This window comes from Asparagus officinalis, chromosome 8 (assembly GCF_001876935.1).
Source record: "Asparagus officinalis chromosome 8, Aspof.V1, whole genome shotgun sequence".
NCBI lineage: Eukaryota > Viridiplantae > Streptophyta > Magnoliopsida > Asparagales > Asparagaceae > Asparagus > Asparagus officinalis.
In genome coordinates this window covers 19,682,392-19,705,278 of record NC_033801.1, presented here as the reverse complement: position 1 = coordinate 19,705,278, position 22,887 = coordinate 19,682,392, and the positions used below count along the sequence as shown (strand labels likewise).

Sequence of the window (22,887 nt, the reverse complement as noted above, 5' to 3'; positions counted from 1 at the left end):
TTCTTTTTTTTTCAAGTTTGATCCAAGGCAAAAAAAAAAGAAAAAGAAAAAGAAACAGCACTTTGCGAAGAAACGCATGAAAAACTCCAAAAATAATTTTTTGCATTGGAAATTCTGTTCCTATATTACTTGGAAATGAACTAAACAGGCCCTAAATGATATCTTTCTCATTAAATATTACTCCACGGCCTGCACAACCAAATGAGAGTTAGTCCATGACACTGACAATGGACTGATCAGCTATGTTTATCAGCAAAATCTACTTACTACAAACAAGCATCAGGCATATAAGCAACAGTTTTTCGTGCCTAACAAGTATCACCTTTCCATTTGGTACCAAAAATTGGTGCTATCCCCATACATTAGGTTTCAAAAATATGGCAAAAAAAGCAGTTACGATTGCAATACACGGAGTCAAGCATCAGAGAGCATTCAGAGCAGTAGTATTCAGCAAAAACTCCAGGCATCACCACCCATGAGACAAATTTTTGCAATCTGATTTCACTTAGATCACGGAACATAATGATTTATATAATAACAACGAATGAACCATAACCACGTCTCAACTGCAACTTAACATGCTAGCTTTCTTGGTGTTCAAACATAACTCTGTTTCATCTCTTATGTCGTAATATAAAATCGATAACATGTCAGTGATAATGCATACATCTTGCTCCAATTGCTTTATGTATGGATTGTTAAAGTTGTTCGATCCCATTAATATTATCTGTCGATGAGTTGATTGCAGAGATAATCAGTCCCCTTGTCCGGCCAGGAGCACCTCCTTTAAGTGAAGATACATCGAGGAAAAAACTACAAGAGAAGCAGCAGCTTGACTTAACTAAAATGAATGGTTCAAGTATTGATCTCCAGAGCATAGTGAAATCAACATACATGTAAGGAGTTGAAGATTCGATTTGGCCCCTGCCACAGTTTATCAGAATCTTCTGATCCTTTTTAGACACAGAATGAATAAGAGGAATTTTGTCCACTACTACAAGATACAAGAGAATTCAGCATTAATGATATTATTAAAAAAATAATAATTTCACCAAACTGGAACAAAGAAATGAAAAGAAAAATAAATGAACCATTTGTAATATAATTTTTCCCCCTCTTCTCTTTCTGTGACTAGAAGAAGTTTATGACAACATAAGTTACCCGACTCATTAGAGACATCAGGGGTTTCATCTAGGGCAAGTAATTTCTGCATGAAATGGAAATTTTATCACAGAAATGTCCGGCAAAACGTAAGACTTTAGAATATTAAAATGTACAGCTTTATGTAAAGAGAGAAGGGAAAAAAAGAACCTTCAGATTCTGATAGCACGTTTCAAGGTCATCATTAACCAAAAAATGGTCAAAAAGACCTGGGGCTCTTCCTTGCTCGAGCTCAGCTTTCGCGTTTCTTAGCCTCTTTTGAACTTGTTCCTCAGTTTCTGTTCCCCTACATAAAGCACAACAAGACACAAATACACTACATAAGATTTACAATATAAGAGAATGTATGTCTGTATAGTAAGTTACGGTTTTGAAAACACTCTAAAATCTCTTATATACCGAGAGCGAAGGCGCTTCTCAAGCTCATCAAATGATGGGGGGCAGATAAATACAAAAATCGCTTCAAGAGAGCTAGCCCTCACTGATCTAGCACCCTGAACATCTATGTCGAGAATACATCTCTACAATACAGAAATTGAAGAAAATATCTTCAAATTTACCAATTGCACAAACACAATAGTTCTTATCAGAAATAGGGGGTATTCAAATTTTTACCTTGCCAGAATCTGTTACTGCTTCTACTGCCTCAATGCTCGTGCCATAAAGATTACCATGTACTGATGCAGATTCAAGGAATTTCCCCTCTTGTATATCTTTCTCCATTAGGCTTCGTTCAGTGAAATGGTAGTGAACCCCATTGACTTCTTTCTCTCTCGGAGCTCGAGTTGTGTGGCTTACAGAAAACCCAAACATTGAGGGGTATTCTTTCATTAGCTTTGATATCAGAGTTCCCTTGCCGACTCCTGAGGGGCCACTGATTACAACTGGCTTTAGGCCACTGCCTCTGACTCCCTTACTCCAAGCTACCACTTCTGTTCCAAGTAGCCTATTTTGCTCTTTTATGAGGGGTGTGTCGACCTACCAATTAGTCTCAAGGTAAGATTCAGTTACATCATGGCTATAACAGGTACATCATGGCTATAAACTTTTAAATAGCCAAAGACTTTGATAAGAACTATTTGATTGAATTGGAACTACCATCAAAATACATATCCTACGAAATATGCTAACATAATGTTGTATTGCCGATGATTAACTGCCAATGATTTCACATAAATTACACAGGTAGTTGTCGAATTCATGTATTTGGCCAATCCACTTGATCCGTCTTCACCACATTCAACAGTAACCTCTAAGGATGTTCAAATATACTACAAACTCCGCCATCTTCTATGTAAATCTGTTGAGATTCTTATGTTGTTTTCTAATGAATTGTCATTATCCAAATCATATCAAGTAATTAACTATAAACTGTCAATTTCATAAAATCTGAAATACAAGATGAAAACAATATGAAGATTACAAACCTCAAGAAACCAGGTGCAATCATCAAGAGGAGACCCCCCCTTAAGGATCAAGATCTGATTTTTATTTATAAGAACAGCTGAGTGGCCTTTAGATGAAACGGGCTTGGTACCCAATACAGTAGGAAAAGACCTGCCAATTCCATGAAAATTTAATCAAACACTATATGCTAAAGTAGCAAAGGAGCAAGAATTAGTTGAGAATGAATCTCACCATTTTCCTGTCAACTTATCAAAAATTTTGACACCAATCTCTGAGCCAGCATATTCCTCAGATCCTCCAATTACATACTGAACAAAGAAAGCAGACACAATTAGATCTTGCAAGATATTTACCACATAATGCAGCTAAAACATAGAAAGATGTCTATCACACGAACTTACGATCTTATCGCCGACATCCGTGGAAGTCTGATAGCCTTGGGTCTCTGAATCATACCCAACAGCTTGAAATTTATCTGTGTTCCCTATGAGATACTGTGGAGCCTCTTCCCCCTATTCATAATATATTCAGGAAAACACCTTAGCATAAACTCAATCATCATATTTCTCACAACGATACAACTACGTATATTTCTCAATGATCAAACTCACCATGAAGCAGTAAACTTTCTGCAGTCAAAAGTTCCAAGCTCTGGACAAGAGAAAATAGAGAAAAAATGCAATTAACACAGAGAATAAAAGCAGTTTCATGAAATCCATATACCACATCAATTAGCATAATCAGTAAATATACAAAATCTGCAACCCATGGTCCAATGCAAACAATTGAAAATGCCTCCAATCTAGATCTTATGCAAACATGCCCAAGATCAAACTTTTTCAATACCAATGAAACACCCACGTCAGAAACATAGATGGGCATTTAAAACAACCAAAACCCAATATATAGCTAAAACCCAACACAACGTTTTCACGAAAAACGGGGGGGAAACATGAAAGGACCCAGCAAAGATTCAATTTTTACAGCAGAAAACAGAATATCAAAGAGAAACCCACCTCAATCCCCTCGAGAACTCTTGGGGACTCAACACGTTTTAAATGCTGAAATCAATGAAACAATGGCAGGAAAAAGATTGCCAAAATAACGAGGGTCCTTAGGAGAGAGCCAAAAATAGTAGGCTCTCTCTCTTTTTGTTTTTTCTTTCCTCTAATTGATGTCCGCTCTTTACAATCAAAGCCCAAGTATAAATAAGAGGAGAAAGATTGAAATCAAATCAATGGAATACAGATTCTATTGGGTTTAGTCTTAGATTTCACTAAAAGGCCCTTCATTTTTTTAATGGCCAGAGGGAGGAGGAAGGCTCCCCACTCAACCGGGTTATAAAAAAAAAACCCCTAAAATTGGACCGGTCTGGTCCCCCAAAAAAGTGAATAAAAAAAAACCCTAGAATATCAAAATTGGGGTTAGGGGAACATGTCAGCGCCTGTTTTAGCGTTGTTTCCTTCTATCCTCGGGTCATGGGTTAATATCAAAATTCTAGAAGCTCTGGTCAGTTGTCAGATGAGATTTTTCTTTTAATTATTACAAATATAGCTCAGAAACTGCAAATAGGAGAGGGGGTGTCCTCCATGAATGCATGATGTCATGTTCATGCATTCAGAGGTGTCCTCCCTGAATGCATGATGTCATGAACAACGCATCATGTATTCATGGGGGACACCTCAATTGTCCCTCATTGGGTCTTCTATTTCGGGTTCCTATATCAGCACCCTAATTATTATTCAATCGTTTACTAAGTTATTTGATAAAATTTTACCATTCACATAAACGTTGTCATCCATTATTTAAGGATTATGAAAAATGATCAAATAAAAATTTCATTGTTTTCTCTTTGCAAATATTAGATGAGAGGATATTCTAATAATAATAATAATACTTAATAAAGAGAACTTGGTTGAAGACAATTAAGAAGGGTGCGATAATGATCAACACATTGACAAGAAAGCCTTTCAGACTGGCTTTGGGAGAACTGAATAAAAATGTGTGATTCATATATTTGGTTTCAAAATTTTAGAGTAAAGTTTTGGATTTTGCAGATAAATTACAATGAGTCTTCACAAATTTCAGTTATTGCATAAAATAGTCTACATCCTAGTCAGCTATTTGCAAAATCCTAAAGTATAATAAAGACTAAAACAACCCCAAGAATAACCGAGTAACTACCGTCCTTGAAGTCTGGCATGTGGAATTTAGACCATCCATTTGTCTTTTATTTCCCCTCTCCTCTTCAACAAAAAGTGTTGAACGTCATCAAAAAATGTCATGGGTGTGCAAGCTTAGCCGACACATCCTTGGACCGTAGGCACAGCGTACCGGGCCCAAGTTGGAACGGGTAGGGAAAAGGGCAACTTGAGATTCAACTTGAACGGAAATAATCCCAATTTGAAGGACAAGTGTGCTTTCCTTTCTTTTTAGGATTGAGCGCTGCTACGGGGACCCAAAATATGGGACCAAGGGGTGGGACTAGTGATGTGTCCCTTCCCTATTGGATAATGAGTTGGCAATAAGTTGACATGGCCAACTCATTATCCAATAGGGGAGGGACACATCACCTGTCCCACCCATTGGTCCCATATTTTGGGTCCTTGGAGCATTAATCTTACACATAAACCTCCTAAGCCGTTGGCAAAACCACTGCCCTAGCATACCTAACATAGGCACTCTAGCTCAGCATTAACCTATATATTTCTAATTTTGTGTCTTGGTTGAATGAAATCTCTGACTTTTTGAGTGCGAGTTTGAATATGGATCATGTACTCTTCGATTCTGTTTAATAAATTTTTTTTCTATTTCTAATGAAAAAAACAATAAAAAGGTTAGATAATTTTCACTCCATGAATATTAAACTTAAAGAGATAATAAATGCCACGCTGCAAACACCGTGAGGAGCGTATGTGCAGTTAGAAAAATTCTTTAAGGACCCAAAATATGGGACCAATAGGGGGGACAAGTGAGGTGTCCCCCTCCTATTGAATAATGAGTTGGCCATCATTAATGATGGCCAACTCATTATTCAATAGGAAGGGGACAACTCACTTGTCCCTTTTATTGGTCTCATATTTTGGGTCTCTGTAGCAAAGCTCGTGCAGTTAACCCAAACTTAAACCTCAATTTTGGGGCGGCTGTCCCTTTATGGGTTGTAGCTATTCCCGCCTGGGTTCGCTGCATCTAGGAATTGATCCCGATTCGTCTCCTCCACAAAATTAATTTGATTTGAAAGGAATGTGATCGATCGTATGATTACAAGTGGGGTTAGGATCTAATCCAAGTTGTCAAACAATTATGGTTGGAGGCTAAAAGGTGATTAAGACTGACCCCATGTTAAAATAACAAGGATTGAAATGTTAAAAAGTCTCAGATTCAAGTTTAGTCGGCATAAAGAAATATTTAAGTAATAGAGTCAGAGATTTATTTTGAGGTCACCCGGCTCCCAACTTTAGACCCTACTTGCGTATTGCTATCATCTTTTTGACTCGAACACAAACATAGACCGGCGGTTAAAGATAGGCTTCCGTTTGTTCTTATCTAGCTCTTGTCAAAAGCTAACTGATTAGTACAATAATCAATCAGGAAATCCTGTTCTAAAAATGGTATCATTTCGTTTCCTATCAATTTTTAATCTATAAATTTATAGTTTAAATTGTTTATGAACCCTTATTACTTAGGCTAAGATAGAAGCAAGAGAATTAAAATATAGAGTCCTATCTGATACGACTACGAGACTCTTGTTGAATAATTTAACGAGCTAGACATGAATAATTGAACTAGAAAAAATAGATTCAAGTTACCATTCACCGTCAAAACAATGGAAGTCTTCTCCTCTCTCCTCCCGTAGCCAACGATGGGAATTTGGTCTCTTTTCTGCGTACGGTTGAGAGGAGGGACTCCCACCCTTAAATAGATATTTGTGATTAACCATACCCATCATGGTTTAATCACAATCGGGGGATTACACTCCGATCAATCATATCCTTTAGATATTCAAGATAACCACCCAATTTGATAAATATGAAAACTGTCTAACCAGACCATGTGGTTAGCATCCTGATCCTAACTTAAATCGATGGTAACTTTAAATCAAATCCAGAATTGAGTAGGTTGGGCCACATGGGTTCGTTGGATTAATCGAACCCAACAATCTCCTACGTGGTACAACATACCTCATTTTAATTTTAAAAAATATTTAAATTTTCAAAAACTTTTAAAGTTGGGTGCGCACCCATTTATTTTAGAAAACAACTTGTTGCCATGATTCTAATTAGGATAGTTTCCGAAATCTTTTCCTTAAAACAAAAGTAACACTAATGATTGATCGTGAAAACACTATATGCTCTAATATGGCACAAGGTCACTCCACGGTCCAACCGCTAGTACCGCTAATGTTCTAAAAATAATTTTTCTTATGGTGGTTTCAGTGGAGTGTAATAGAGTCGTACATCCCTTATGGTCAAATCCGATGTACGCCCTTAAGTGTCCTTTGCAACATACACAAACGTGTACACCGTTCTGAAACTTTTACCGGCATCCGCCATGTGAAAATCATCACCTTTAGTCCAGAACGAAAGCCTCAATATATATATATATATCAAGCAACAATGACCAATAACACAATGCTTGAAAATATCAAATTGCTAACAAAATCAGCACAATAGTTTCTTCATGAGCTCAAAGCAATCCAGAATATAGTACTTGAAAATTCAACAAAACTACTACGACAACTAAATCTCACTGATCATATAGAAATGAAAGACTCTAAAACACTCATATTGGAGACATGTTCCTTGAAGAGCCCTGGAGAAATTCCCTTGGTCAAGGAATCAACAATCATCAATTGAGTCAGCAGATGAGGAACCTCAATCAATCCTTGTTCGACCTTATCAAGGACTAACAAGCACTTCACACTGATGTGCTTATTCCTACTGGAAAAATTCTTGTTCTTTACAAATTGTACGACTGCCTGATTGTCACAATACAACTTTACTGGTCTCTGAATGGAATCCACCACCTTTAGTTTACTGATGAAATTCTTGAGCCAAGAGGCATGCAATGTTGCTTCAAAAACATCAACATACTCTGCCTCCATGGTGGATATCGTTACTAAGGACTACTTGGCACTTTTCCAGGAAACTACTCCTCCAGCAAGCAAAAATATATAACCTGATGTTGATTTCCTGTTATCAGCACATCCCGCAAAATCTGAATAACCAACGACTTCTAGATTTTCAGACCTTCTGTAGACCAACATGAAATCCTTGATCCTCTGTAAATACTGTAAAACCTTATTTACAGCTTTCCAATGAGCTACACCAGGATTTTGCTGAAACCTGCATAATATTCCCACAATATAACTGATGTCTAGCCTGATGTATGACACCGTATACATTAGACTGCCAACTACAGAGACATACTCCTCAGAGTTCACGAGTCTACACTCAACTTCATTTCACGGGCATTGAGATTTGTCGAACATATCTCCTTTGACAACTGGGGATTTACCTGGTGCAAAAAACTTTATGTTATATCGTTGAAGGACTTTCTCAATATAAGCCCTTTGAGATAAGCCCAACAAGTCTTTAGTCTAATCTCCATGGATCTTGATGCCCAAAACATAATGAGCATCTCCAAGGTCTTTCATATCGAAATGTCTCGAAAGAAAATCCTTAGTCTCATGTAGAAAATGAATATCACTGCTGACAAGCAATATATCATCTACATACAATACTAAAATGAGGAATCGGCTCCTACTAATTTTGAGGTATATGCAGCGATCGACAAGATTCTCTCAGAAGCCATTTGATGTTATTACTTGATGAAATTTTATGTACCACTATCTGGAAGCCTATTTGAGACCATATATTGACTTCTTCAATTTGCAGACCAGATCTCCCTTAACTGCAAACCCTTTAGGCTACACCATAAAGATTTCCTCGTTTAGATCTCTATTCAAGAATGTCGTCTTAACATCCATTTGATGGAGCTCAATATCAAAATGAGCGATGAGAGCAAGGACTATCCTGAGAGAATCTTTCTTAGATACTAGAGAAAAAGTATCGATGTAGTCAATCCATTCTCTCTGCTTGAAACCCTTGGCCACAAGCCTGGCCTTGAATCTCTTAATGTTCCCTTAAGAATCCCTTTTGGTCTTGAAGACCCATTTGCATTCCATTGCTCTAGCTTTGTTCGGCAAAGGTACCAACTCCCAAACAGAGTTCTTTTCCATTGACTGAAGCTCTTCTTCCATAGCCTTTAGCTAATCAGCTACATGAATGATGTCTGTAGCTTTTGAGTATGATGAGAGATCATCAAATTCTAGATCAATGCATCCGCTTTCCTGAAAATAGACCTCATAGTCATCAGGTATGGTAGATCTTCTGACTCTAGAGGATCTTCTAACAGGTTGTGGCTCTTCCGCAGGTACAAAGGTTTCTTGAACTCGAGGAGGAGATGAAATGCTATCTGGAAGAGTAGGGAATTTAGAGATGACATCTAATAGCAGAAGCGACTGCTCATCTTCTAAAACTTCCTCAAAACTCAGACCATGATGTTCTGAAGAAGCATTAGGGTCTTCCAAAAACTCAGCATGTTGTGTATTGGGTAGACCGAGAAGAACAATAGAACTTGTAGCCCTTAGATCTTGCAGGATAGCGGATAATGCGACACGATACTGTTCGGGCTTCTAATTTCTTAATGTCTAGATTATAAGGTCACGCCTCTGCTGGACATCCCCAAACACGTAGATGACCAAGACTAGGATCTCTGCCAATCCAAAGCTTGAACGGGTAGTCAGCTACTGCCTTAAAAGGGATACGATTGATGACATATACAGCTGTCTTCAATGCTTCATTCCAAAAACTTTCAGGCAAATCTGAATGATTCATCATGCTACGAACAACATCTTGATAAGTACGATTTCTTCTTTTAGCTACTCTATTTTGCTACGGAGAATCTAGGAGAGTATGCTGAGGAACAATGCCTTGTGACCTCAAGTACTCAATGAAGGGACCATGATTTGTGCCGTCCTGGTCGCTTTTACCATAGAATTCCCCACCTCGATCAAAACGCACAAATTTAATCTTTCTTTCTAACTGTTTTTCAACTTCAGCTTGAAAGATTTTAAAAACATCTAGTGCTTCATATTTGTGGTGAAGAAGAAAAATATAGGCATAGCGCGAAAAATCATCTATGAAGGAGATGAAGTATCACTGACCACCATGAGAGGGAGTGGGAAAAGGTCCACAAATATCTGTATGAATGAGGCCAAGAAGACTTTCACTCCTAGAGGCTTCAAATTTTCTTAATTTAGTCATCTTTCCCTTGATATAATCAACACAAGTACCAAAATTAGAGAAATCTAACTATTCAAGAACATCAGACTTTACTAAGAATTCCAATCGCTTTCTTGAAGCATGTCCCAATCTCCGGTGCCAAAGTATGAAAGAATTGCTATTAAGCCTATGATACTTTGTACCAGAAGAAGATGAATTCACAGTCATACAGAGAGGGGAAGGAAAAGTTCTTGAATTGTTTGATTTCTATTTCGTCAAAAAGTTGAAATTTTTTTTAGCCATGGCCAGATGCAAAGCTTTTTGCAATGTTCGTTGGATTTCAGCCATGGCCAGATGCAAATTAGAACTCAAAGATGTTTTTTTCATGCCTCCAAAGACCATGGCTGGAGTTTGAACCCATGTGTCTATAGCTGCTCCTCATGGCTGCTCCAAAGGCCATGGCTGGAGTTTGAACCCATATGGCCATAGCTGCTCCTCGCAGAAGAATGGCGTCGGCCATGCCTCATGACGGCGATGCGCCCGACGGCGTAGGGCTGGGTGCTGGAGGTCGCAGTGTCACTGCCTCTTGAGGTGCTGGCAGCGACAGTCTTTCATTCTTGGGTCGGGTAGGCTTAGGGTTAAGGTTTTAGTTAATTAGTTAATTAATTTAATTAGTAAATAATTAGATTAATTAGTATAATTAATTACCTTTTATTATTTAAGTTATATAACTCTATAACCTATTAAGCCAGACCCGATCTAATATGTAATGGACTCGACCCGCTACAGTAATGGATTGAATCTATTAATATTCTGACCCAACCCATTATGTAATGGGTCAGACCCAATAATTTCCAGACCCGACCCATTACAGTTTTGACCATTCATTTTATTTTGGTCGCTACAGATCCGTTTTAAGTCCGATTTGAGCCTACAAATAGTCGTTGGAAAGATTATTTTGTTTACTTTTCAACTATATAGTTTTTATTTTTATTTTATAAAGTTTTAATACATAAATTTGGTCAATTCATAAAAAAATATTGTATGCACATAAAGATAATTGATTTACCCTAATTGTATCCTTAATTCAAATGGGGTAAATATTTGGGTTCATGATAAAATAGATTACAGTATTAGATCAACCTATAGGGTTAAGGAAGATCAGTAAAACAATCACTTAAAAATTATAATAGAGTAGGTTAGTGTCTTGCCCAAAGGTGACCAACCTATAATACCCTAATTTTCTAAGGTTGAGTTTAGTCTTATTTGGACTGGAAGATTGCACTTACCTGTGGGTGGACTACTAGTCTTGCCCAAAGGTGTCTAGAAAATCCCATACATGATAAGTGGTGCAGGATAGTTAAAATAGGTCAGTGAAAGGAGAATAACCATATTGCCCAAAGGTTAGGAAGTGTTCAAATCAAACTGACGCTGTGTAGGCTAGTCCTATAGGTGATTGTATATCACATTTAGGGGGCGAATAGCATGTCAAATCACCTGACCAAAGGTGTGATGAGATGATGCACTCATCTGTCTTGCAGAGTGGAAGGTTGCATACGTAAAACACTCTGACGCATCCATTCTAACCCTAAATTGGATGTGGAAATATTAAAGTTAATAAATTAAAGGTCTCATTTGATTTATACGTCCATGGCTTAATGCAGATGGACGAACAGTTTATCCAGAAGCATCTGACTGGGATTGAGCCTCTCACCGGTTCTAACTATGGCAATTAGAAGATGCAAGTTAAAATAGTACTTGGGTGTCTTGACTACGACTATGTTCTCACTGAAGATAAGCCAGTTGGGTGTCTTGACTACGACTATGTTCTCACTGAAGATAAGCCAGAAGAGCCTGATGAGTCATCAAGTCTATCTGAAAAGAAATCTCGACTATGTTCTCACTGAAGATAAGCCAGAAGAGCCTGATGAGTCATCAAGTCTATCTGAAAAGAAATCTCGTACTAAGTGGGTCAAAGCCAACAAGCTTGCAATGCTGATCATTAGAGCATTGGTGGACCAGACTATTTGTGGAGGTATTCCGACTTGCAAAACTGCTAAGGAGTTGCTTGAGACCATCAAGAAGCAGTTTAAGGGATCCGTCAGAGCGAAAAAGTACAGTTATCTGGTCAAACTCAATAATTTAAAATATGATGAAAGTGGTGATGTTCGTCAGCACATTTTGAAGGTTTCTCAGTTGATCATTCGTCTCAGGGAGTTGAGACTTCAGTTAGAGGATGATCTGATGGTTTATTTTGTAGTCGCTTCTCTACCAAGCAAATTTGACATTTTTAAGGTGAAGTACAGTTCTCAAGACAGAAAATGAGACTTGAATGAGCTTATTGTTGTATGTATTGCTGAGAAAGAGCGGCTGAAAATAGAAAAAATGAGATGGCAAATCTGGCACATGGCAAGCTTGGACCAAATAAGGTAGGAAAGAAATCCTTCAAGAATCAAGGGCACAATAAGGGGAAGAAGTCTTTCGACAATCTTTCAACTGTTTCTATCACTTCTTCAGCAAGAGAAAATGTTGAATGTTTCTTCTGCAAGAAACTTGGTTTTGATACCACTGTTTAACGATCTAGACATGAATAATTGAACTAGACAAAATAGATTAAAGTTACCGTTCACCGTCAAAACAATGGAAGTATTCTCCTCTCTCTTCCCGTAGTCAACGATAAGAATTTGGTCTCTTTTCTGTGTACGGTTGAGAGGAGGGACTCACACCCTTAAATAGATATTTGTGATTAACCCTACTCATCATGGTTTAATCACAACCGTGGGATTACACTCCGATCGATCCTATCTTTTAGATATTCAAGATAACCACTCAACTTGATAAACATGAAAACTGTCTAATCAGATCATGTGGTTAGCATCCTGATCCTAATTTGAATCGAAGGCAACTTTAAATCAAATCCAAAATTGAGTAGGTTGGGCCACATTGGTTCGTTGGATTAATCGAACCCAACAACTCTATCATACATAGTGTAAAGGGAATTGGTTACTGTTCTCTCAAGCAAACTATAATATATGCAAAAGATAGTGTTTATTATTTATTTTTTTAAAATATTTTGTTATACCTATTTCGTTTTTGGTGGTCAAATTCTAGAAACTCACATATCATTACTTCAAATAAGTTCAATATTTATCCAAAAAAAGTTCATTATGAAATTTGGTGGAAATCAAGAATATGTCTTGCAATTTAGTCCCCATAGAGAAGCAAGGCATAATTGTTTTTTGCTAATTAGAGAACGTGCAAGTGCATAACAGCACATTAACTCGATGATCAAGTCTTAATATCCCATCATATTTGTTATGTGAATAATTACACCAAGTGTTATTTGTCAATAGATCAGCTCACTCTCTAGTGAGGGTGACTGGAGCACCACAAACACTCGTCCTTTCCGTAAAAGTTCCGAGTCAAGTCAATATCTCACTCGACCTCATTAGTCGAATCGACCACCCTCATTCCCTCAGAATCGGGTCGACAATTTGTAAAAACCATAAGAAATGTGATATTTGTCGGTCCACTTGCAGAGCTGAGTTGAAAGGCTATTCGTACTCGAACTCTGTACCAACAACTGTTCATCATCATCATGGTTAGGGGTGTCCAAAAAGCCCGCCGACCGGCCCGGGGCCCGGCCCGGGCTTGGCCCGAAAACCCGGGCCAGACCCGGGCCCGGTCGTCGGCGCCCGGCCCGGCCCGGCCCGGAACAATGTTTTTTTTTATTTTTTTTATTTTTTTATTTTCTTATATGTATAATATATGTATATATAAAATGAGAAATATGGGTATGCTTGGTACCAAGCACAAATTTTGTGCTTGGTAGTGATGTGTCACATCCCCATCCACTCACTACCCATGTGAATTTGTTCCCATATTTGAATGAGTGGAGAGAGATTTGACACCTCACTACCAAGCATAACTTTTTATGCTTGGTACCAAGCATACTCATATTTCTCATATAAAATATATGTATATGTGTATGTGTGTGTGTATATATATATATATATATATATATATATATATATATATATATATATATATATATATATATATATATATATATATATCTATACTATGCTATGTGTATTATTGTTATTATATGTTATCCCTTCCTGCTGGGGACAATAAGAGTGTTCTGTTAAGCGCTCTGACGCTCGTGTTTCCACCTTTTTAGTAGCGGGTGGGGATTCAAGTCGCAATGTTGAAAGATTCCATAGTTATCATTCATTCTAGGAGGCTAGTTGGTTGCTCCACAGTGGACTAAGTCATAGTTGTTAGTCTTTTAGAGTTGTATTTCATATGGAGGCTGAGTGCCTTAGTACTGTTTGGTTTGACTTCTTATGCTTAAAGACTCATTGTTTTATCTCAATTTATGAGAACGTGCTTTCTTTTCTCTGTAGGACATATTATAGACTGGTTGATATCTCTCTCTACATTTTATTCTTATATTTCATTTTTGTTATATCTACTTGTACCCTCATTACTTTATATTGACATCTGCTAGAGTGGTAGTTAGATGATAGTGGAAACATGTTTATGCACGTGTTGGGGTGGCATGGGCAGTTGCATATTTGGGTTCCCTTGACTGAACTATGTGGACACGTGTAAGACTAATCAATGATCGGGAATCGGCAATCTCTTGTCAAATGTCTTTGGGCGCTTCATCGATTCGTCAACTTGCAATGCATATTTGGTCGGAAGAGTTGTTTGCTAGCTATGGTGACCACTGAGTATACCTAGGTAGAGTAGTGTACGCTTGTGAGTGATGCCAGGGCACGCATATGTATTCTTGAGGCATAGTACATAATCAATATGAAGGTTCAAAAGAAATTAGCTTAATGTTATAGTCTCTCGTGATAAAGGGTACCAGATCTGTAAAACCCATAGTTTCTTTGAAATATATGAAAATAATATTTAATGATTTTATTATGGTTGATACAATTTTGGGTGAACGAGTATGTTAATAATCGATGTGGAGATTCGATAAGTAGTATTGAAGATATTTGATACGGTGTGTATCTTTTCTCTGGCTCGGGAGCTTAGCGATCTCATGGTAGCTTGAGGATAATTTATTCTCATGGTTCTTGAGATATAGAGGCATGGATGCAAGCCGTTGTGGTGGCGAAAGAATGCTAAAGGCAAGAAGACAACAAAATCAAGGAACTAAGGCGCGCATGCTCTGGCTGGTTGGATCGGACAAGCTGGTCTGGTCGACCGGATTCGTGCAACTACTACAGGGTGAGGAAGTGATGTCCTCTGGCCGATCGACGACACACTGGTCGATGGACCCGGCAACACACTAGTCAGCGACCGAGCGTGGTTCTACCGTACAGGGTTTGAAAACGCAACCTCTGGGCCAGTCGACCGTAGACATGTGTCCGTCGACCGGATCGGGTTTCCTGAGTTTGTGTGGGACTCTTTTGATGCGTTTCGCTGTTTGTGTTGGACCTGTTTATTTGCAAGATTACATGCCACGTTGTTTAGGGATATAAATAGGATTGTTTTAAGATTTTCTAGAAAATCAGATTGTATCCAAAGCAGAATAGAGAGATTGTTCTTATTCTAGTGAGAATTGTGTGAGAGAGATTGTAATCTATTACTCATAATCTAGAGAAATATTTTCCTTCGCCAACCTGAATTGTTCTTGTGTTTCTTATTATTTTTTTCTCACCCACTTTGAAATTCGCGATCAAAGGTCTCGCACATGACTCGTATAAAGTGGTATCATAGCGATTAGATCCTGTGAAGGGGGAATCCTATGTATTGGTCCTCACTCGATTCATAGTGACAAAAGCTAGGCGAGATTCTTATTCCTTGGAAGAATCAAAATTAAGGAATTGACAAAAAGTGACAATTCAACAAGGCTGGATGCGTTGAAGGAAAACAAATCGAAACAATCGGATCGACTCTCACCCAACTCATTGATCTCATCCATGGAGAGAACAAGGGTGATGCTTCTTCGAAGTCCAAGAAGAACCTGTAGAGTCGTAATGGAGAGAGAAGAGATTAGATTCGACGAGGAGGTTAGACCATAAGCCCTATTCGCCACATTCAAGGGGTAAGGGTCCCTACCAAATCTGAAGATTAATTTAGAGTAGAGATTCCCGTTTATAATGGGAGTGTGAACGTTAAAGGAGACTTGATGATTGGATCGAGTGGTTGGAACTTATTTTACTCTCTATGGGCTACTGCATCAAAAGAGAAGATTTTTTTACAACATTGAATGCTTTCAGGGCACGTGTTGAATGGTGAAATCCTATGTGGCAAGAAGGGAGAAGAGGCGGTGTGTGGAACAAGCTTTAAGGAGCTACTGAGAGAAGTAGTTCTACGCCAGTTGGGATTCATTGAGGAGCGTGTACAAGTGTAGGTAGTAGTGACTTGACGGCCAAAAATTCTCAGACCGTTTAACAGAATACAATGGAGTTCCGCAGCATTAAGCGATGGTCCTTAACATAGCGACGGAGGAATACTAGATTTTTATGAAGTTTATTGGTGGGAACTGATGATACATTCAGAACGGAGATGATGTGTTCGGTCGAGTCATTGCAGGAAGGCGAGCTGTGACTGCTATTGCTATTAGGGGCAAGTAGAAGAAGCAATGAAAAGGGAGATTCGCAAGCAAGATGGAGGCAGTCTAATACTCTCACCTAAGGAAGGAAGAAGAAGGTGATCTAGAGAAAGCAGGATGACTTGCATCACTACCAAGAGATAGGGCACGTGGCTGATCGGGCTGGGAGAAGTATCCTCATCTGAAAGCGGAGAAGGGGTTGAAGAAGAAGGAGAAGAAAAGGCGTACATGATAGCACAGGGTCTGAAGAAGTTTTCGGATGACAGAGCACAGCAGTTTAACTTATGCAGGGAAGCATGTCGCGAATGAAGACGAAGACCTAGGAGCAGCTTCTTTGTTCTGAGTAATAGGTGGAAGACCAGTTTTGCTCGATTGCTATTGTGCTTCAGGAGCCAGAAGAATTTGATTATCCGAGGCCTTGGTTCAGAAGGCTGGGATTGAAGATAGGTAAAACATGCTAAGCCCTATCCTTTTAGGTGGATTTAGAAGGAGGCGGGATTGAGTGTGATTCAACCATCACTTTAGATTGTGCACTCCACGAGTCGTAGTATTGACGAGGTTCAGTGCGACATCATTCCGTTGAATGTTTTGTCAGGTTATACTGGACAATCCCTATTGTGGGATAAGGTACGCCAGTCTAACCGACAGATGAGCCCGAAGCATATTTCCACAGGGACTGGCGAATACTTCATATTTCGTTCGGCATTCTTCCATAGGGACTAGCTGGTGACGGTGACTCAAGGAAGAGGCTAGTTAATGCAAGCAAGAGTTTGTATTATTATTCGCTACGCTTATAAGGAAGCTGAATAGGATATGCTTGACACCATGAGCAAGCTTCAGCGAGGGAGATCTTAACAGGTTGAAGGGCCAAGTATGCGGACTTTTTGCAGAGATCACAGACTACCAGCCACGATGGGGTGTGAGCATGAGATTATGCTAACACATGAGGGTTCCTTACGAATATAGGTCTAATACGCACATCTCTACAGGAGTCCAAGGGACAAGAAGCAGGTTTAGGAGCTTCTGTAGACAGGATGAATAGTGCACAATTGTTCACCTGCGGGCCGCAGTAGTTGTGGTGCCAAGAAGGAGGGGCTAATGCACGTGCGTGGATTACGGGCGCTCATAAGATAAAGGTTAAGAAATTGTTCCCACTTCACTGGATCGATGATCTATGACCAGTTAGAGGGAGTGAGGTTTTCATCAGTTGGATTAAGTTGATTACCATCAGGTGAGGGATTCGGGGTAAGACTTGAAGATTGCGTATCAAGAAAGCCAGGGCCTGTTCGAGGTGGTTGATGAGTCGTTTGGATATCAGATGCCGGGGACCTTTAAGAGAACTGCATGAATGATTTGTTGCACACCTTTTATAGAGGATTTTGTGATAGTTTACCTCGATGATATCTTAGTGTAAAGACTTAGGAGGAGGCATCTTGTTCATAGTTAGAAGGTGTTGAAGTATGTAGACGGACAGCTGAGCTCAATGGGAAGAGTACAAATTTGGGAAGGACGAGTTGGTATATCACTTCATTGTAGGGAAGGGCAGCGGAGAATAGATGCCAGGGCAAGGTGGGGGTGATCACGGAAGTGGCCCGACCTAGGATGGGACAGAGGTGAGAAGCTTCAGTGGGGGATTGCAGTATTTGCACAATGTTCTGTGACATTTTTGACTTATGCGGCACATTTACATGGCCTTATGAAGGCGAAGGTTCAGTTTGAGTGGGGAAGAGCAATGAGGGGGATTTTTAGTTGCTGAGGGGAGAATCTCGAGGCACAGTGTACGCATTACCGTAAGTTTGCAGAGGACTCGAGGTAATGACGACTTCTAGGCTATGATATGGGGCACCGGTTGATTACCGGATGGGAGCCGGTAGAGTAGCCATTCTGAGATGTTCGCGGGTGCTATTCAGAAACTACCCTATATGACAAGGTTTTATGTATCACGGTATCAGCCATGAAGGGTTTTATTTGTGGGTAAGAGGTAGTTGTGCACCGATTCAAGCTATTAGAGTTCCTAATATGCCCAGACGAAGCGCAGGCAGGCACGAACACATGAAGTGGATGTCTTTTTGCTGTGTTCAAGCTCATCATTACGTACAGGAAAAGGGGGAGCGACTAACAAGTTGGCCGATATGTTATCTCGGACACAGTGAGGCTTTATTGGTGGCAACACGTATCAGCCCTTGGTTGCCTTTGAGTAGTGCAGATATGACTCATCCGCAGTTAAGACTTCAGTAATGTGTTGGCAAGTGAAGGCTGTCGAAAGGGGTAATATGAGCTTGGAGAGGAATAGTTTGTATATGGGAACCCTTGGCATTTCGGGGATGTGATAGGTTATACGTTGGTTAGAGAGCAGATACGATTGCGTGTGCAAGGTCCATTTAGGATAGAAGACGCTTCTCACCTCTAGGTGGCCCATGTCTTTTGCGAAGATCTAGAGGTGTTACTAGTATGTTGGAGGGTGTAAGCTTATGTTGTATTTCGAGCTTCTCACAGGAAGCGGGATTGGACTACCATTACCAAGTGCCTTTAGCCGTAGGAGGCATCGATATGGATTTCTTAAGGAGGGTTGCGGCCAGACCAAGCACGGGCAAGACTATTTGAGCGGGGCAAGACTATTTGTACTTTATGGTCGATCCGGTTCAGCAAGATAGTCTAAAAATATTCCATGATCATAAAATTTAAAAATTGAATTAATGATCTTATTCCTGTAGAAGAAGGACGCATGAGAGATCGGTTGGCAGTGTAGTTGTTTCTTTGATCATGTGTGGAAGCAACTTTGGGTTGGGCGAGTTCGATTATTTTGGATCAGGATAGCGGTTTCTGGGCATTAGGACTTCCTTAGTGGAGTTTGATAGACCCTAGATTTGAAGAAGAGAATGACTTTTGATCACAAAGAGCGGACAAACAGGGTAGTTAACCGACATGGGCACATGTTGAGGGGGTATAATCAGATCCAAGACTTATGATGAGAGCTACATATCTTCAGTTTGCATTCAATCAGGCTTATCATGGATCTTCAGGAAGTACCATTTGAGACGTGCTACGGATTACTTTTGGACTGCAAATTGTTCTCGTGTTTCTCAATAAAGCTACAACGATTGGCAAGGAAGGAGTGAAAGACATGGGCTCATGATTTCTGGAGAAGATCACATATTACAGGCTACTGTGAAGCTCAATGAAGAAGTCACAGCTAAGTACAAGACAAAGCATGGATCAACATGAGTTCTTATACTTTTAGAAAAGGTGACATCGTGTGGCTGAAGTTGAGTAAGGAGGCGGATAAAGGGAGAAGGGAGAAGTTATGCCTATATCGATATGATTGTTTTGGATCTCGATCAGGATTGGTGACAATCGGCCTTCAAGGCTGGATTTGCCCTTTACTTAGGCATGTATTCGGTGATTAATAGTAGTACTTTGAAGTTGTTTGCTCTATTGGTTCGGAACGATGAGGGTGATGACAAGGTGATCTTACTAACCGTTGAAGACTTATGGTTTGATAGAGAAGAGCCCTGATAGAGGATTACTTTTGGAGGCGAAGGTGACTATGACAAGAGCGGGATGAAGGAGTCGTTTTTTGATCAGACATTAAGGCAGTTTCCTAGCAAGGCCAGGTGGTTTAATAGGAAGGAAGCTCGCGAGTTTCCTCAGCTGAAGTTCCTACTTGAATGAAACTCAAGTTCCTAAAGGGAGCTTATGATACGGTGTACTTTTATTTGCTGGGAGGCTTAGCAAATCCCATGGAGCTAGAGGAATAGATGAATCGTCATGGTATCTTGCAGAATAAAAGTGTGGATGTAAGGTCGTTGGGCGGCGAAATGATAGCATGTATCTTTCTTGAACTAAGGCGATACTCATAGGAGTTTGAGGATAGATGATTATTATAATAGCATGAGAATAGGGTGAAAACAGTAATAGTGAACGCAGGTGGACAGCGTGAACGAGACGACGAGCAGCAGGTCGAAGCATCAGTTTCAGCTATGAGTCGATCATACATGTACATGACTCGACTCATCAGGTTGAGTCGACTCAGGCCTATCATGAGTCGACTCAAGAATCAAGCGCTGTTAGCAAAGTCTCTGAACAGTCGACTCATCAGTTATGAGTCGACTCATATGAGGTCAGAGTCGACTCATAACGTTCATGAGTCGACTCATCGGAGTTCTCCAGATTCGTTAAGGATTCGTTGCACGAAATTCCTGTTGGGGTTTTGGTCTGATGATTTACACAGATGCGCATCCACATTTGTACACCTATATAAAGGGTGTTTAGGGTTTCTAAACATCATTTTAGATCCGAGAGAGAAATTCTAATCATGTATTAGGGTTTAGAGAGGATTGAGAGGTTGTTCTGATTCTAGTGGATTGTGGGGAGAGCTTTGTAAGTTTTCTTCATATCTAAAGAAGGTATTTTCCCTTCGCCATAACTGAATTGTTCTTGTATTTTAGTGTCTTCTTCTCAACACGCCTTTGGTATTCCGCGATAAAGGGTGCTCGCATCGATCGTATTAAGTTGGTATAGCAATCAGCTCGATGAAGGGGCATCCTATGTATGGTCTAATCGATCGTAATCAAGAAGCCTATGGCGAGGTCCTTAATTTCTTAGAAGAGTCCAGAAAGATCAGGAGGGAGAAGATGTGAAGCAATAACTCAGCAAAGAGCTTGACGCTTTGGAGAAGCAAATTAGATATATGAGAACGATCAGGATCTCTTCCTCAAGCTCGTGGGTCTCTCAATGGAAGGGACAAAAGAAGGAATATTTCGAGGGTAAGAAGAACTATTGAGTCGCGATGAAGACACGAGAAATCAGATTTGAAAGAAGAGGGCCGAGCTTGTTCAGTTGCTTCAGCATACAGGGGTAAGTAATTATTACCAAACTTAAATTATTTCAAAGTGGAGATTCCGTTTATGGATGGGAGTGCAATTGGAGAAGTCTCGATTGATTGGATCAGCGTATGGAGATGTACTTCACACTTTACGGATATTCATCAGGAGAAGATCGTGTTCGCGATGTTGACGTTCGGGAACGCGTTGATTGGTGAGAGTCCTATTACAGCAGGAAGAAGGCGGTGCGTGGACAAATCAAGGAGCTATCTGAGGAGCAGTTTTATCCTGTGGGGTTCTCGAAGAGCATTGGTAAAGTGGTAGCGCTTGTGCCAAAGGGTATCAAACGCGTTCAAGAATACACCCGGAGTTCGCAGGCAGGTGATGGTCCTCACATTGCGACAGAGGAATATTTCTGTTTTGAGTATATGGGCGGATGAAGCGATACATCCGAAAGGAGATGAAGCTATTCACGTAGAATCAATTGGGCAGACGTGGCGTAAAGGCTATTGCCTAGGGCAAAGCAAAAGAAAGGGAAGCGAGTAAGGGAGACTCACCAACGGCGGGAGGCGAGTCTAGTGTTTTCTATCTAAGGAGGAGAAGAAGAAGAGTGATCCAAGGAAGGCATGGCTGATTGTAATCATTGTCGACGAAGAAGGCACACAGCTGATCGTGCTGGGAGAAGTATCCTCATCCAAGCCAAGAGGTTGAGAATAAAGAGGGAAAAAGGCATACATGATTGCGCATAGGTCGAAAGAAGTCTGCCGGAGATGAAGAGCCCAATACGCGTCTCAAACCTTATGCGGGGCATAGACTGAAAGAGGATGAGACCGAGAGAGCAACTCTTTGTTCTAAGTTGTAAAAGTGAAGACCAGTTTGGTTGATACCATTGTTGATCTCGGGCAGCGGAAAGAATTTGATATCCGAGGTATTGGTTCAGAAGATGGGTCTGAAGACGGTCAAGCATCCGAAGCCCTATCGCATGGGGTGGATCAGAAGGAGAGAAACTAAGTGTATTAATGCATGCAGTCAGATTTGTGCTCCACGAGTCTATATTGAGCCGAGGTCACGTGCGATTCGTTCCATTGGATGTTTGTCAGATTAACTAGGCAATCCGTACTTATGACTAGATATGCGAATCTACGAGAGCGGGCTCAGAGTACACCTTCACTAAGGATGGTGAAAAGTTCATATTTCGTCAGATCTCTTCGAAGGGAGACAAGCTGGAGACGGTGACGCGGTGAAGAGACTAGTGAATGCAGAGGTTTTGCTCCTGTACATGACTTCAGAAAGCTCGATAAAGGATTGCACTTGGGCGAAAGGGATTACGACGAACGCGGGATGGAATGAGATGTTCCAATCGACGTCGAGACAGGTTTCCTAGCAGGGCAGATGGTGGCAGAAGATGGAGAGCTCGAGAGTTTCGCTCAGCAAAAGTTCTAACTTGAACGGCCTTCAAGTTCTAAGAGGGGAGCATGATACGGGTGTATCTTCTTCTCGAATTAGCGATCCTCCATGGAGCCTGAGGATAGATAATTCTCATGATACATGAGAATAGGGTGTAAAGCATTACAGAGAATGCAGGGGAAGCGTGGAACAGACGATGACGCAGATTCGAAGAATCCAACAGCCA

General features: G+C 40.1%; 2 protein-coding genes across 2 annotated transcripts; one reads left to right on the top strand and one right to left on the bottom strand.

The window, feature by feature from the left end:
• Positions 477-3,898, bottom strand: LOC109822198 (guanylate kinase 1-like). The gene is made up of 11 exons (XM_020388361.1): positions 3,585-3,898; positions 3,180-3,219; positions 2,970-3,080; positions 2,800-2,876; positions 2,589-2,718; positions 1,777-2,139; positions 1,561-1,682; positions 1,312-1,447; positions 1,162-1,207; positions 895-994; positions 477-813 (listed from the first exon to the last, which is right to left on the bottom strand). The coding sequence occupies exons 2-11, from the start codon at positions 3,180-3,182 to the stop codon at positions 699-701; spliced, it is 1,203 nt and encodes a 400-aa protein (XP_020243950.1). The 5' UTR covers positions 3,183-3,219; positions 3,585-3,898; the 3' UTR covers positions 477-698.
• Positions 11,634-12,179, top strand: LOC109820967. The gene has a single exon (XM_020387164.1). The coding sequence runs from the start codon at positions 11,634-11,636 to the stop codon at positions 12,177-12,179; it is 546 nt and encodes a 181-aa protein (XP_020242753.1).

Coding starts and splice junctions, on each gene's coding strand:
- LOC109822198 (XM_020388361.1), bottom strand. Junction 2,877..2,969: donor CGGATGTCGGCGATAAGATC/GTAAGTTCGTGT, acceptor TTCTTTGTTCAG/TATGTAATTGGAGGATCTGA. Junction 1,683..1,776: donor CAGTAACAGATTCTGGCAAG/GTAAAAATTTGA, acceptor TCTGTATTGTAG/AGATGTATTCTCGACATAGA.
- LOC109820967 (XM_020387164.1), top strand. CDS start 11,634: ATGTTCTCACTGAAGATAAGCCAGTTGGGTGTCTTGACTACGACTATG.